The following is a 14,769-nucleotide window of genomic DNA, read 5'->3' on the forward strand; positions in this document are numbered from 1 at the left end:
CTTCCACTATGGTTTATCACTTGATATTGAATACGTTGATAGTTCTCTGTGCTCTGCAGTAAGAACTCAATATGACTTTCTCTTTCATCTGTTGTCCAGAGATCCCAACCTTTCAGTTCTAAGAAGTTTTCTTTGCTGTTTTGATTTCTCCCCTTCCCTTTTCTGGAATGCTTACTTAGATGTTGGACTTATTTTCTGAGAGGTTAGGGGCAGAGGCTCTGGAGCCACTCAGCTGCTTCTGAGACAGTGGTTCAGATTGCATGGGGGTGGTCATGAGCTTGCACAAGTTAACTGTGAAAAGGAACGAAAACAGTGCCCAGCACACTGGCACTCTGAACGCAGCAATGCCAGATTTCACAGGCAGAGCTGCACCAGGGAGTGGTGCTTTTGCCCCCTCTTCCAGTCCCAGCCCACCCTATTATGGAGGCCTCTGAGGCACCCGCTGGTTCTAGTACTGCAGAGTGCTGACGAGTGTGACACTACTCCATTGTCTGTTTTCTAGCTATATGGTTTCATTGTTATACATTCTGGAAGATTTCAACTTTATCTTGCAACTTATCTGTTTAACTGTTCCTTTTCCTCTCATATTTTTCATTTGTAACTGCTTTCTCACTGGCTGAATGTTTTTTTTTACAGCATCTTGTTCATGTACTTTGATGCAACATCCTATATCTCTAAGGATATGGTTTTAGCTTTTCTTTTTTCTTTCCTCTCTGGCCTGCTCTATTGGCTCTATTCCTTCTGAGTCCCTTTTCCTTTTCCAGTTTTCCTCTCCCTCAGGTGTCTGGTGTTTCTGGGTTGCCTTGGCGCTTATTGCCTTGTGAGCTTTGAGGTCAAGGATGGAGCCAGGTCATTCTCCTCCCCACCTCTCAACGGCCAGTCTAGTGTGTGTGTGTGTGTGTGTGTGTGTGTTGGGAGATCCTGCAGAGACAGGCTCTTCTCTCTGAGGATTGTGAGTGGCACATGATTGGGGAGCCAGGGGTGGAGGTGGCAGAAAGGCAGGAATCTCATGTATTCCCCCACTTTCAGAACAGGCAGGCCCTCCAAGTGTGCCTCTGCTGGAGCTCACCTCTCAGTCGCTGCCAGTAGGGCCGGAGCTCTTATCTCCTCCTTGTCATGACTGCACTCACATGAACCATCTCTTGGACCTCGACCTCCAGGATGCTAAAGCAGCCCCTGTTGTCCACCTTCCTCCAGCTCCACAACATTCCACCTCTTTGTCTTTGGGGGTTTCTGGCTTTATAAAGGTGGTGCAACCTTCCCAGGTGGTGCTAGGGGTAAAGAATCTGCCTGCCAATGCAGGAGACACGAGATATGAGTTCGATCCCTGGGTTGGGAAGATCCCCTGGAGTAGGAAATGGCAACCCACTCCAGTATTCTTGCCTGAAGAATCCCATGGACACAGGAGACTGGTGGACTACAGTCCATAGGGTCGCAGAGTTGGACATGACTGAACGAAGCACTCTTTCTTATCATTTTAGAGGAAAGGTAAATGAGTAAAATATTGTCGTGTTTAAACAGGGTGTCTGTATTTCACATTAAGCCTCCCAGGGTTGAGAGGAGACCTGCCTCCTTGGGGAAGACACTTTGCTACCTCAGGCAGGCTGAAGTTGCTAAGCTGACAACGTCAGGGCCTGAGCTTCTCTGAGTGAGGGTCTTGGGACTGGGTGTGGCATGCAATAAACGTCGAGGGCAGCTCAACGCCAGGGATGGACACCTGGAACTTTATAGTTCAGAACTAAGGGGACTGAGTGCATACCCTTCCCAGGGGATTGGTTCGGAAGCCTGTCTCTTGGGTTGCAGTTCTACAGACTGTTACGTCGGTGGCTCTAGGACGCTATCAGTTTTGGAAAGAGAAAATGCGACCATAACAGGGAACACACCATGCATTGGTAGGCGCATTCAGAGATACGATGCAAAGAGGCATTTCGAAATCTGAGTCCGAAAAAAGGCGATTCTTGGTCGCAGTTTTCAACCGCAGCTCTAGAGAGAATCCGGCCATCTGTGCCCGGCCTCAGGGTTTTCCTGCAAAGGAGACAGAGAAACCTAGCAGCGAAGGAAAAGCGGCCGCGAGAGGCGAGGGGAGGGGCGACCTAGGACGCTAACAGGCCGGCGGAGGGCGGTGCTAGCGGCAGGCGGAGGCGGGGCGGTCGCGCGCGCCACCGCCCCGCCCCCGCCCCTTCCGCGCGCCCTTCCCGGAGCGTTAACTGTTCCTCCCCGCACCGGAAGCGCGTTCCTTTTTCCTTCCACGTCGCTGGGGAAAGGGCCTTTAATCGCGAGAGTTCCGTTCTCTTGAGAGCGCCTCCGCCGGCGCCTAGATCGCGCGAGACCGCGGAAGGAACCGAAGCGTGTGGCGCGCGCGGCGGCCGCGACGGGCACAAGATGGCGACGGCGACCATAGCGCTAGTAAGTGAGACCCCGGTGACCGCGGGCCGCCGCTCAGACCGCGGGAGCAGATTGTTGGCCCGGCCAGGGCGCCGAGGGTCCCTCGGGGACGTAGCGGCCGCTCCGGAGCCCAGCGCGAGCTTCTGCGGCCTTCGGTCGCGCGAGGCGGGGGCGGGGCGGGCGCGAGGGGAGGGGGGCCGGCCTGCGGCCGCAGCTTCCGGCCCGCAGACTACAACTTCCGGCAGCCGGCGCGGGAGCACCTGGCGCGGCTGTGACCCGTGGTGCGGCTGGGATTGACCGGGGTTGGGGGGTGCCCGTGCCGTGTGGCGACCCGGGTCTCTTCGCGGTGCGGTCGGGCGGGGCCAGACGGTAGTCGTTCCCCTCTGCCCACGTTGTGAGCCTGTATCCCAGACTTGAAGGCGGAGCACCGTGGAACCGTGGCATCTCCCCCTCCAGCGTGTAGGGGCCGCAGGGCGGGCCTGTAGGACGGGATCGGGCCTGTTGAGGAGGGAGGCTTTCGCTTCTTGAGTACAGAGCTGTGAACGGGCTCTCTGCTGATGTCCAGCGGAGAAGAGGTCTCCAGCCAGCAGGGATTCCGTCCTGCAACCCCTACTCAGGAAGGGAAGACGAGGCTTCTCATTACATCTCTCGTTGCACGTATCCTGAGCAGTCATATTGTCCCAAGCGCTATGCGAGGGCTTGGGGGAGCAGTAGGGAACGAAAGACAGTCTTGCCCTGTTCCGCCGTCTGCTGGGCGCTGGAGACCAGTTTCCACTCAGGGTGCCTGAGGTGTTAGGGCGCGTGCAGGCATCTCTCCTGCCTTGCTTAGTGCTCAGCCACATGGAGCGCTAAGCACAGATGGACAGCCTCTCCTCACACAGCACTTCTTGGGGAAGTCTCTCTTCACTCTTCCTCCTCCCAGACTTGTGCCACTGAGTCCCCTCACAGACCCTCACAGGGAACTTCACCCCTTTATTTACCTACCCCTCCCCAGCTCAGTCTAATGGATGGGGTTTGTGTGAGAGGCGTGTGGCTGGAGGTTGGACTGATGGGGGAGATCTGAGGGTCAGCGGGCGTACTTAGGCTGCCTCCCTCAGGCTCTGATGGCCACAGAGGGGGCGAACCTGCCTCACTGGGGCAGAAGCGGACTCCCAGTGAGAAGGCGGCCCCAGGCTCTGAGGGGGGCCCACGCTGTGTGAGTCTCAGATTTGGCTAACTTCACTGACTTCCTTGTGCCATATCCTGCTTCCTGCTGAAGCCACAGGAGCAACCACCTTTGTGACAGGGGCATTAGAGAGAAGAGAGTTGAAGGTGGAGGCCTTGGTGACTGTCTAAGTCACCAGAGTTTTAAGATGATGGAGAGGGAGGCTTGAAGACAAGGACCAAAACTCCTGGGGAGGTGTAGAAGGAGCAGAGACCAGTGAGAGTGGAGGCCTCGTGTCCCCGAGCACCCGCAGACCTGCATCAGCACCACACCCCAGCTTTGCTCAGGGGCGCCCAGCTCAGCTGTGGCAGGGCCAGACCTGGTGGTGTCACAGTGGGGCTGGGTGTGTGCACTGGGTCTGGACCTTGGAAGCTGGGCTTTTCAACAAGGGTCTTCACTGCCCGTCTGAATCCTTTTCAGGAGGTTGATGCTGCTGCTGCTAAGTCACTTTAGTCGTGCCTGACTCTGTGCGACCCCATAGACGGCAGCCCACCAGGCTCCTCTGTCCCTGGGATTCTCCAGACAAGAATACTGGAATGGGTTGCCATTTCTTTCTCCACTGCACGCATGCATGCTAAGTCGCTTCAGTCATGTCCGACTCTGTGCAACCCTATGGACAGCAGCTCTTTGGGCTCTGTCCACAGGATTCTCTAGGCAAGAATACTGGAGTGGGTTGCCATTTCCTTGTCCACAGGAGTTTAATGAATGTATGTTAACATGCATATACAAACTGTAAAGGCCCAGACTTACCTTATCAGCTTGTGGGAATGAGGTCCAGTCTGTGGCCTAACACATTCCTCCTCTAACCTTTCAAATGAATAGGTTTCTAGAAGAGGCACCAGTTCCCTGCAGTGCTGCAGGGGCATAGCAAAAGCTTCTCCATCTTCTGGTTTGTGCCTGCTGAAGAGTGCTGGTTTGCTGCCCTAAGCTGTGGCTTTGGCTGTTGTGGGAGGTGGGGTGAGTGGCACTGGACTTGGTGGACAGTGATCTCGGGGGGAAGAACCCAGGAAGATACAGAAGAGCCTCTTCTAACTTTTGTATGCCTTCCGCCTGGTCACTGCAGAAACAGGCCACGGGCCCTTCCTCTGATACCTGGGCTCACTCCTACTTGGGACCATCGTCCTAGGAGTTCGATCTGGCAAAAGCACTGGACTCCCTCACCTTCCCAGAGGTGAAGGTGCTTGTTTTTCTCCTGTGGGTCCCAGCCTGCCTGTCACCTCACCGAGAAGCTGTCTCTGCTGCTGTGGCCTCGGGGCCCTCACACTCCCTCTCTCCAACCCTGTGCTTGGTTTTCTCCTTCGGGCTTGTGCTACAGAAATAACCTCGTGTCGGTGCTGGCTAGCATGTCTCTTGTCTTGCTTTTCGTGCATCCGCAGTGCCCCGCACAGAACCTGCCCGCGCTGTGGATAGCAGGGCGCCACGTGAAGGGTACTGACCAGATGGGAGGCAGCGTCCTGCACGAGTCCTGCTGTGGGGACTTGACTCTGGATGTTGTAATAATACAAAAAAAAAAAATCACTGAAACCTGTGGATTGCTGGCCATGTGCAGGAATTGCCTTATGTATTGTAAATGGAGTTGGCCAGAGTTGGCCACTCGCTGAATCTTCCTGCCTGCCCCAGGAGACAGGCCTAATGAGCCTGAAGCTGGAGGTGTTAAGTAATTACTTGATTTTTCTGGTTTTCTAATGGAAATGATTCTTTTGCCCTGGGCTATTGATTAGTGGCAGTGCAGGGGTTTGGGCCCCGGAATCTTGGGGCTGCACTGCACCCCACCCCACCACACACACCGTGTACACCCCCGCACTGCACACACGCTCCCCCACCCCACATACACCCACCAGAGGGAGTTTGCACCCCTCGAGGCGCTGCTGCCTGCTGCTGGGATGCTTTGTGACTGTGGCCTGCTGTGGTCACGGCTGGAGGATAGCGTAAGACTAGCTGTAATGATGAAGGGCAGTTCCCTCTAAGCTTTCTTAGCATCTGCTTAGAAAAGAGCCCTAGGCTCTGTGGGACTGGGGACGTTGTTTCTGCCGTGAATTCCCTGGGGTCGGCTGTCCTTTGTGAGTCCTGGGTGGACTGAATTTCCCTGCAAAGCCTCTTCTGAGCCATCTCTGGTCTCAGCATTGTCCTAGTTCCTGTTGGCTGCTGCACTTATTTGGGTGAGTGGGAAATCATCTGTACATGTGCCCTCAAGTTGATCTAATTCACAGGGGTCAAGAGGTTAGATTACATGCCCGGACCTGAAGTTACCTCTTCTTGGGGTTTTGCAAGGCAGCCTCTGCTCTGGTGTGTTCTGGGGGCTGCCAGGGCACTTGGAGCACAGCCAGACCCTCTCCCCAGATGCCAAGCACCCACTGGGTAGCACCTCTATCAGAAGGGCCCCGCTTTCCTTTGTCTCTCACTGGAGCATGGTTTCATGGCTCACAGCAGTGATCCACTTTCAGAGGGGTTCCAGGGAAGGAGCAGCGCTGGGTGGGCCACAGCTTCCACGCCCACTGGTCACATCTCTAGTGCAGTTAGGCTTGTGCTGCTGTCTTTCCTTTGAGGCTGGAGCACCTGAGACATAGTCTGGCCAGGTCAGCCCAGCGTCTTTGGCTTTGTGCTTAGCGCCTTGAGGGTGGGCAGGGCTCTCGCCCCAGGCTGTCGTCCTAGATGTGTGTGGGTCTTACGCTTGAGTTGGGAGTGGGTTCCTGCTCTGTGACTTCTGAGATGGTGGGGAAGTCTCAGGGCCCTTCCACTAAGACCCTGACTTCCATGATGTTGCCCACCTTCTGCCATTGGGCTGGCTTCACACCAAGTGCTCTTTGGCTCCTCGAGATGTGGCCAAACTCTCACCTGCCCTGAGTTAGACAGCCCTGGACAGTGTGTAGGGGGTGGAGGCATAGGGGAGCCTACAGAGGCAGCCCTGCTGCCCGGCCTGCCAGTCAGAGCCATCTTCAGGAGGGGCCTCGGGACCAAGACTGAGGTGTGGGCTGGCCCAGTGTGTGTGCAGGCTGCTAGCGAGGTGCCTCTGTCTGCCTCAAGGGGAGAGGGCCACCTGTGGTCCTGGTCGTCTTTTCCTGTGTGGCCAGAGGGCTGCTTTTGACCCAGGAGCGAGTGCCTTTTGTTGAGCGGGGCCCAGGAGCACAGCTCAGCTCTCCACACTATCTCTTTCTGAGGACTTACTGCCAGCCTGGGGCTGCCCCAGCCTCTGCTCTGGTTTCTCCTGGCCAGCCCTTTGGGCCTGGGCTCTGGGCAGCGGCAGGTGTGCTGGAGGAGCGGAGCGGGCAGGGTGAGGCGTGGAGGGGCAGCTGCAGGAAGCCCCAGGGCCAGGTCAGAGCTCTGACTGGCTCCTTGCTGGTCCTCGCAGAGTCCAGCTCTTAACCAGGGAAGACAAGCGAGGGCCCGGGCGGCTGGGTCTGCGAATGTTGTCACACCGTCTCCTTCCTGCCTGCAGCAGGTCAATGGCCAGCAAGGAGGGGGGTCCGAGCCGGCAGCAGCGGCGGCGGCAGTGGTGGCAGCGGGAGACAAATGGAAACCTCCACAGGTACTGCCCTTAAGCGTTCTTGCCCTCAGGCCCGCCCGCCCGCCCGCCTGCCTGCCCGCCCGCCCGCCTGCCCGCCTGCCTGCCTGCGCGTCCCTGGCCCCAGAGAAACCTGGCTGGGGGGTGGGAGCGGGAGGAGCCCCGGGGACTCTGCCTTCTGGGCAGAGACCCTGCCCTGCCCCCTTGCCACCCAGCCTCCCTCCTGGCTCCAGCTGCCTCCTCTCTGCATCCACTTGGCGTCCTCGCCTCACGTGTCTTCAGATCCCGGGCAGATGGTGGCTGTGGTCAGGTGGGCCCGAACCTCGGGCGGTGCGTGCCTTTCCCTGCTGGTGTCATACAGGAGGGTGGACGTGTCGTTCAGAATGTGCAGGGTGGTGTTAAGAGCCAGAAATAGAGTTTCCCTTCAGATCTCTAAGTAAAACATGAACGCCAACCCCTCTGCAGGTCAGAGCACAGGTCTGGGGCCTCGACTTCAGCGTTGGCCTGGAGGGTCTCAGCCAGTGCTGATCGCCAGACCCGTGGGGTGGGGGTGGAGCGCTGGGCCTTGCTGTCTTCGGATAAGAAGGTTCTTTATGCTTCTGCATGGCAGTGCCTGCCTCCAGAGGACTGGGCAGGACCTCAGCAGGGTGGCCTGTGTGGGCTGTTGGGGCCGGGTGCCCAGCTTGCCTGGGGAGGGCTGTGGTATGCAGCCTGGATCCTGGGAAGCTATGGGGGCTGAAGCTGATGGGCAGGGGGGCCAGGGTGTCCCTCTAGCCAGCCTTCCCGATCTGGCTGGCTATGTAGCCAGCCATTGGTTGGTAGGAGAAGGGCTTTTTGTTTCTCAAGACAAAGAGGAGATTGAGAAGTTTCTGAGGGGCTGAGAGGGGCTGGCATTGATCACCATGGTGACGGCCTGCTCTGGAGCCGTGGCCCCGGCCCTCGTCCTCTTTTCCCACTGAGGAGAACTGGGCTCGGGGCTGGCGGGCAGGCCGAGAGGACCGCCGTGCAGGAGCCAGACTGCACTGCCAGAGGAGGGGCTGCCAGAGCTTCCCGCCCTTTGACCCTGTGCTAGAAACCTAGCACTGCAGCTGGTCAGGAGGGTGCTTCTCAGGGTCTGGGTCGCCAGCCCCTTCCTGCCGCCTTTGTGCCTCTCTCTCTGGTTGCCCGTCACTCCTGTGCTGGGGGCCTGCCTCTCGTCCCTGCTGTCCTCCCGAAGCTTCACGCTGGGGTTGGAGAATCCCCAGTCCGGACGGTTGCTAGCCACCCAGCGCCTGGTGACTGGGCAGGTGTGCTCCGAGCCCCCGCACACACGCTCCTGCCACTCCCACGGCTGTGTCCTTCCCCTGCCAGCAGCTTAGAAATGCCTTTCAGCAGAGGGCATACCTGCACTCCTCGTAGCACCCGCCCTGGCCCGCAGCGGGCTGGGCCTGCCACTGTCAGAGCATCTCCTCGTTCCTGTGCTCACCCAGCGTGTTGGCGGGTGTCCATTTCTGTTCCCTCACGGTGGGCCTGTTTCTGGCTTCTCTTGCCAGGGTGCTAAGCATAGCCCAGGGAGAAGTTTGGTGAGGTGGGCTGGGAGAGCAAGTCCAGGTCTCCAGATGGTGTGCAGGGCTGGGGGTGGGGCACCGCCTGCAGCTGTCCTGGGAGGGTGGCGCCTCCCAGACTTGCTCTTTTGAGTGGTCCCTAGAACTGGTCCTGAGCAGGGAAGCTGAGTCTGTGGCTGTGAGATGATGTTGGGGGCCTGGGTGCCAGGCAGCCCAAGAGCGGGGCATCCCAGAACATTCAGAGAGCCCTGGCCCTCCCCTTGTCTGGGAGGCCAGTGCCAGCCAGCTCTCCTGTGCAACTTGAGCCTGAGGTTCTGGGGTCGGGCTTGCCATGAGGGCTGGGCTCCTCTGACTGCTCATTGCTTGTCTTGGTGACTCCAGAGGGGCCTGGGTCCTGCAGCTGCTCTGGGTGGGCCAAGGACCCCAACGTGCCTGTCTGTTTTGGTGTGTGTCTTACCAGTGGGTCCTGGAGGAGACAGGTCTGGGACAGCACTGGGCTGTTGGACCCATGTCCGCCCCAGGCGGGAGACAGTCTGTCCCTGGGGACGGGCTGAGCTGCAGGCCACGCGCAGTGGTCGGGTAGAGGGCGGGGTGGGCCTGGGGCCATGGGAGGGCCGTCGGGGACTTGCTCTCAGCCATCTCCCTGCTCCCGTCTGCAGGGGACAGACTCCATCAAGATGGAGAACGGGCAGGGCACAGCCGCGAAGCTGGGACTGCCTCCCTTGACGCCCGAGCAGCAGGAGGCCCTCCAGAAGGTGAGCGCGTCCCTCCTGGGGCTCCGCGGCAGGGGATGCCTTTGGGGGCGGAGGAAGGCCCATCTCCCCACAGGCGGGCCCCCCAGTGCTCCTCACTGCCTTCTCTCGCAGGCCAAGAAGTACGCCATGGAGCAGAGCATCAAGAGCGTGCTGGTGAAGCAGACCATCGCCCACCAGCAGCAGCAGCTTACCAATCTGCAGGTGAGCCACCCTCCCGCCCCCACCCCGCCGCTGCTCTCCTACTCGTGCCTGCGGCCATCCCCGCGAGGTGTTGTGGTGCTCCGTTTCTCAAGGACTCCTTGGGACCCCCGGGTTCCTCCCTAAGGCACGAGTGGCCCAGCCCTACCCACCTATTGAGAGCCCACGGCCCCTGCCAACCCTCTTCTGTAGCCCTGCACCCCTGCCCTTCCCCAGTAGGCTCCTCTTCTCGGACTTCAGACTGTGGCCTTGGGTCACCCCCGAGCCGTGTGCCCAGCTGCGAGGCTGATGGTGTAGCCCCGAGGGGCGTTTCTCCCCACCCCCACGGCCTCGGATAAGAGCGGTCAGGCCCCCGCCCCTGCAGTGAGTCCAGTCCAGCGGCTCAGGGCCCAGGATTGAGAGGACAGGCTGGGGACGCCTCCCCAGGGCCCTGCTCTAGGCTTATGGCCAGAGGCAGCCATGGCCATGGGGGAAGAGGACAGGGTGAAGCCGACAGGCCTGGGCCTCGAGCCTCCCGCACCCCGCCCAGCCCGCAAAACGTTCACGCTGCCAGGGGTGCCTGGCTCTTGACTGTGCTCCGTCCGCTCCTCCCCTCCCTCCCCCTCCTCCTCCTCCTCCTGCTCCTCCCCCTTCCTTCTTGCCCCTGCCGGCCAGGCTGCGGGGCGGGGCACCTGGGGCTCTGAGGCCCCCCTGGGCAGGTGCCGGTGGCCAGCCAGGTGCCCGGCAGCGTGGGAAGGCAGGCGGGCCTCCTGGCAGGGCGGGGACTCCGGGCCTTGCCGCTGTCTGCGTGAGGTGTGACGAGAGCGGAGACTGCTCGGCTCCAACAGACTGAACTCTGTCTTTACTGTCTTTCAGATGGCAGCAGTGACAATGGGCTTTGGAGATCCTCTCTCACCTTTGCAATCGGTCAATAGACATGCTCACTTCTTCCGGGGCTCATGTCCTTAGTCAGGGCTAGAGGGGGGCAGTGCGCCCATGTGCTGGGGACCTTGCTCCCCGTGGCCGGCCCTGCCCGCCAGCTCAGGACGCGCGCAGCAGAGCGCCAGGCGCGGCGGGGCCAGTGGTGTGGGGGGCACCCACCCCGGGACCGCCCCTGGGGAGGCCTGCATCTGCTCTGAGGGCCCGCCTTAAAACTAACCGGCCAGGTAACTGCAGAGGGCAGCCGGCCAGGAGGGCAGCTGCCCGCGCCAGGCCCCCCGCACCCGTGCCGCCTGCACACATCGGGTGTGCCACCAGGCCTCCAGCTCCGCCGGGCACCAGGCTGCTCGGGCTCCTGGCTGGGGTCAGGCGCCCGAGGAGAGAAGGGTCTTAACTCACGGCCCCATCAAACCCTGGAGGGGGGATGGGGGAAGGGGGTGGGGGCTGGGGGGACCCACGTGAAGGAGAGAGGGAAGGAGCAGGATTGGGCCGCACCCTGGCTGTCAGCAAGGGGCGGAGTCCACGTGGGCAGGGAGCAGGTGGTGGCTGTGGCCCCGGCTGCTGTCAGCAGAGGAATGTGGGGAGGAGATGCCCCTCCCGCCCCCAGAGGCAGGCTGAGGAGGAGGCCAGGCCCCTCTGGGAGTCTGAGGGGGAAACGTGGCCTTCCCAGGGGCCGTCCCTGAGTGTGAGTTCTCACAGGGGACACGCGGTCCTGTCCTCAGGGGCCAGACAGACCCCGTGTCCTCTCTAGGGAGCGTCTGTCTGTGGGAGCAGGTCAGGCAGGGGACTCTGGGCACCCCCACTGTTGGGGAGCCCACACTGAAGAGGAGAGATGCTCCTATCCTGGAGAACTTTGACCCCAGGGGCAGCTGGTCTCACATCTGGGGCATCTGGCGCAAGAGGGGACATAAGTGTTGGGGGAGGGGGGACAGTCCTTGATCTCGACAGGAAGCCTGTGGCCTCTTTGTTGGGAGCATAGTTTGAGGAGGGGGTCCTGTCTGGGGGCCATGAGCCTTATTTTTAGGCTCCTCTTGGCAGGATGTGGGGGCCTGGCCAGTTGGCAGTTGGCCTAGACCAGTTGGCATATCTGAAAAAAGAAACTGGCCTCTGGTTATGGGGAACCTCAGGAGGGTGTGGGGGTCGCCCGCTGAGGGGCTGGAGCCAGGGCCCATCTCCTTGGCCTGCCCTGGGCCTTTGGTCTCCCCCCAGTGCCCCATGGCGAGTGGCTCTGGAGCGCTGCCCGTGAGGCCTGTTATCTGAGGTGGCCGGGTGGGAGTGTCTCCTCGAGCGACTGGGGGCCCCAGCATGGAGGCAGTGGCGCCCACCCGCACAGACCCCGGGGCGTCTCCTCTCGGTGGCTCTGCTCCCTCGTGAGGCTCCCAGGGACCAGCAGCCCTTTCTATGAGGGTTCAAGGCGATGGGGCTGCGCGAGCGGTGCTGCCAGTCTTCTCTCCGGGGAGTCCCTGACTGGGCTCCTGACCTCCTCCCTGGGGTCTCTTCTGGGCAGTAGCTGCCCCGTCTTTGCCCCCTCTCTTGCCTCACACCAGCGTCCCTGCAGCCTGGCGGCTCCCCCTTCCCTCTCTATCTGAGTGCATGGCCAGGACCCTGAGAGGACCTCCCAGCCCGCCCAGGTGCCCGGCCCCAGAGTGGAGGGCTTGCAGCCCTGCCTTCCGACCAGCTGTCAGCTGTGCTGTCAGTCTGCCTGGGACCTGGGTGGGCCAGGGTGTGTCCGTTTCCTGCCTTCAGGCCTAACTTTCCTTCCTGGGCTGGGGTCTTGCCGACCCCCGCCACCCTGACTGCAGGGGCAGATCCTGCACCACACCACCGCGTGGGGAGCCCTCCCCACAGCGGAGCAGGAGGGGGAGGGGTGGGCCAGGAGGGGAAGGGGCTGCCCAGCGTCTCGCCACCCCTCACAGGCCAGTGGCTCTGTCTCCCCTTGTTCCTGCTCCAGATGGCGGCTCAGCGGCAGCGGGCACTGGCCATCATGTGCCGGGTCTACGTGGGCTCCATCTACTACGAGCTAGGGGAGGACACCATCCGCCAGGCATTCGCCCCCTTTGGGCCTATCAAGAGCATCGACATGTCCTGGGACTCCGTCACCATGAAGCACAAGGTGAGGGTCCGTCTGCCACCTCGCCCCAGCTCTGCACTCTCCTGGCCTAACTGCACGTTCCTATGTCCAGGGCTTTGCGTTTGTGGAGTATGAGGTCCCAGAAGCCGCCCAGCTGGCCTTGGAGCAGATGAATTCCGTGATGCTGGGAGGCAGGAACATCAAGGTGAGGGCTGGGGAGGGGACCTTGGGGCCAGTGTGCAGTGTGTTCTGTGTCCGGATAGCCAGCCTAGACTGACTGGGGGCTCTTTGTCTCCTGTCTCTACCCCAGGTGGGCAGACCCAGCAACATAGGGCAGGCTCAGCCCATCATAGACCAGCTGGCTGAGGAGGCGCGAGCCTTCAACCGCATCTACGTGGCTTCCGTGCACCAGGACCTCTCAGATGATGACATCAAGAGTGTGTTTGAGGCCTTTGGCAAGATCAAATCCTGCACGCTGGCTCGGGATCCCACGACTGGCAAGCACAAGGGCTATGGCTTCATTGGTGAGTTTGGGAAGGTGGGGGTGGGGTGAAGCCCCCTCCCCCCACACCCCAGCCCCAAGGCTGGCCCTCACTGCGCTCCTGCTCTGCAGAATATGAGAAAGCCCAATCGTCCCAGGATGCCGTGTCTTCCATGAACCTTTTTGATCTGGGGGGCCAGTACTTGCGGGTGGGCAAGGCTGTCACACCCCCTATGCCCCTGCTTACACCGGCCACACCTGGAGGCCTCCCGCCGGCTGCTGCCGTGGCCGCAGCTGCAGCCACAGCCAAGATTACAGCTCAGGTAAGGAATGGTGCCATTGTGTGATTCAGTAGTGGGCACTGGGACCACTGGTCCTGTGGGGACTGGCCCTTTTATGGTCTTGAGTGGAGGCACCCAGATCCAGGACTAAGCGTGGTGGCCTTCTTGGTTGCAGGAAGCAGTGGCTGGAGCAGCAGTACTGGGTACCCTAGCCACTCCTGGACTGGTGTCCCCTGCACTGACTCTGGCCCAGCCCCTGGGGGCTCTACCCCAGGCCGTCATGGCTGCCCAGGCCCCAGGAGTCATCACAGGTGAGCCTGGGTGGGTCAAGGTTTCCCTCCTTCCACTGCTGCTCTTCTGGGCCTGATGCCTTCAGCTGTCCTTAACGAGCTTCTTCGCCCCCTGGGCCCACTGCGCCCCAGGGCAGTTCAGCCATGCTCTTTCCTGGGAATGGAGGGAGGTGGGGGGAGTGACTGCTGACTCGGTGGGTTTGCTGCAGGTGTGACCCCGGCTCGGCCTCCCATTCCGGTCACCATCCCCTCTGTGGGTGTGGTGAATCCCATCCTGGCCAGCCCTCCGACACTTGGTCTCCTGGAGCCCAAGAAGGAGAAGGAGGAGGAAGAGCTGTTTCCCGAGTCGGAGCGGCCGGAGATGCTGAGTGAGCAGGAGCACATGAGCATCTCAGGAAGCAGCGCCCGCCACATGGTGATGCAGAAGCTCCTCCGCAAGCAGGAGGTGGGCCACCGGGGCCGGTGGGGCCGGGCGGGGTGGGGCGGTCCAGCCAGCCACAGCTCTCAGCTGTCCCCCCCACAGTCCACAGTGATGGTTCTGCGCAACATGGTGGACCCCAAGGACATCGACGATGACCTGGAAGGGGAGGTGACTGAGGAGTGTGGCAAGTTTGGTGCTGTCAACCGTGTCATCATCTACCAAGAGAAACAGGGCGAGGAAGAGGACGCGGAGATCATTGTCAAGATTTTTGTGGAGTTTTCCGTAGCCTCTGAGACTCACAAGGCCATCCAGGCCCTCAATGGGCGCTGGTTTGCTGGCCGCAAGGTGGTGGCTGAAGTGTATGACCAGGAGCGTTTTGATAACAGTGACCTCTCTGCATGACCTCGGCCCCGTTCCCTGGACTCGCACTTTTTCCTTGTTTCCTCTGGGTTTTATAGAGTGATTCAATGGTATCTCGGGCCCGGCCGCCCAGCCTGTGGATAAACGTGCAGGTGCTGCTGGCCCTGACCGTCCCTGTCTGACAGTAGTCTTGTGCTTATTGGCTCCCGGGGCGGGGGTGCGGGTGCGGGGCAGGGCGAGCACCCAGGCAGCGCAGAGGCAGCGAGCCTTGTTGGTCAGAGACCTGAATACCGCAAAGGAAGGCATTTGCCGGGGTCAGCAGGAGTTGCTTGGTTCTTTGGTGCCCGCACGGGGTGGCG

The 14,769-nt window shown here is 60.7% G+C and overlaps 1 protein-coding gene across 6 annotated transcripts; it reads left to right on the forward strand.

Annotated features, from left to right (window-relative positions):
• The first annotated feature begins 2,218 nt into the window (after window positions 1-2,218).
• On the forward strand, window positions 2,219-14,589 carry PUF60 (poly(U) binding splicing factor 60). 6 transcript variants are annotated; one of them, XM_055545579.1, is made up of 12 exons: window positions 2,219-2,406; window positions 7,026-7,115; window positions 9,295-9,390; window positions 9,502-9,591; window positions 10,444-10,494; window positions 12,458-12,619; window positions 12,690-12,782; window positions 12,888-13,101; window positions 13,191-13,381; window positions 13,515-13,650; window positions 13,839-14,074; window positions 14,153-14,589. In XM_055545579.1, the coding sequence occupies exons 1-12, from the start codon at window positions 2,383-2,385 to the stop codon at window positions 14,450-14,452; spliced, it is 1,683 nt and encodes a 560-aa protein (XP_055401554.1). In that variant the 5' UTR covers window positions 2,219-2,382; the 3' UTR covers window positions 14,453-14,589. The 6 variants fall into 6 exon arrangements, with proteins under 6 accessions (XP_055401554.1, XP_055401555.1, XP_055401549.1 ...); XM_055545574.1 differs by having other exon boundaries at window positions 2,249-2,406; window positions 7,029-7,115; XM_055545580.1 differs by lacking the exon at window positions 10,444-10,494.
• The last annotated feature ends 180 nt before the right edge of the window (window positions 14,590-14,769 follow it).

This window comes from Bubalus kerabau, chromosome 14, assembly GCF_029407905.1.
Source record: "Bubalus kerabau isolate K-KA32 ecotype Philippines breed swamp buffalo chromosome 14, PCC_UOA_SB_1v2, whole genome shotgun sequence".
Classification (NCBI taxonomy): Eukaryota; Metazoa; Chordata; class Mammalia; order Artiodactyla; family Bovidae; genus Bubalus; species Bubalus kerabau.

Excerpts from the sequence above, each read along its gene's own strand:
- PUF60 (XM_055545579.1), top strand. The coding sequence starts at position 2,383 with ATGGCGACGGCGACCATAGCGCTA. Across the intron at positions 9,391-9,501 it reads AGCAGGAGGCCCTCCAGAAG|GCCAAGAAGTACGCCATGGA; the intron begins GTGAGCGCGTCC and ends CTTCTCTCGCAG. Across the intron at positions 13,102-13,190 it reads CAAGGGCTATGGCTTCATTG|AATATGAGAAAGCCCAATCG; the intron begins GTGAGTTTGGGA and ends CCTGCTCTGCAG.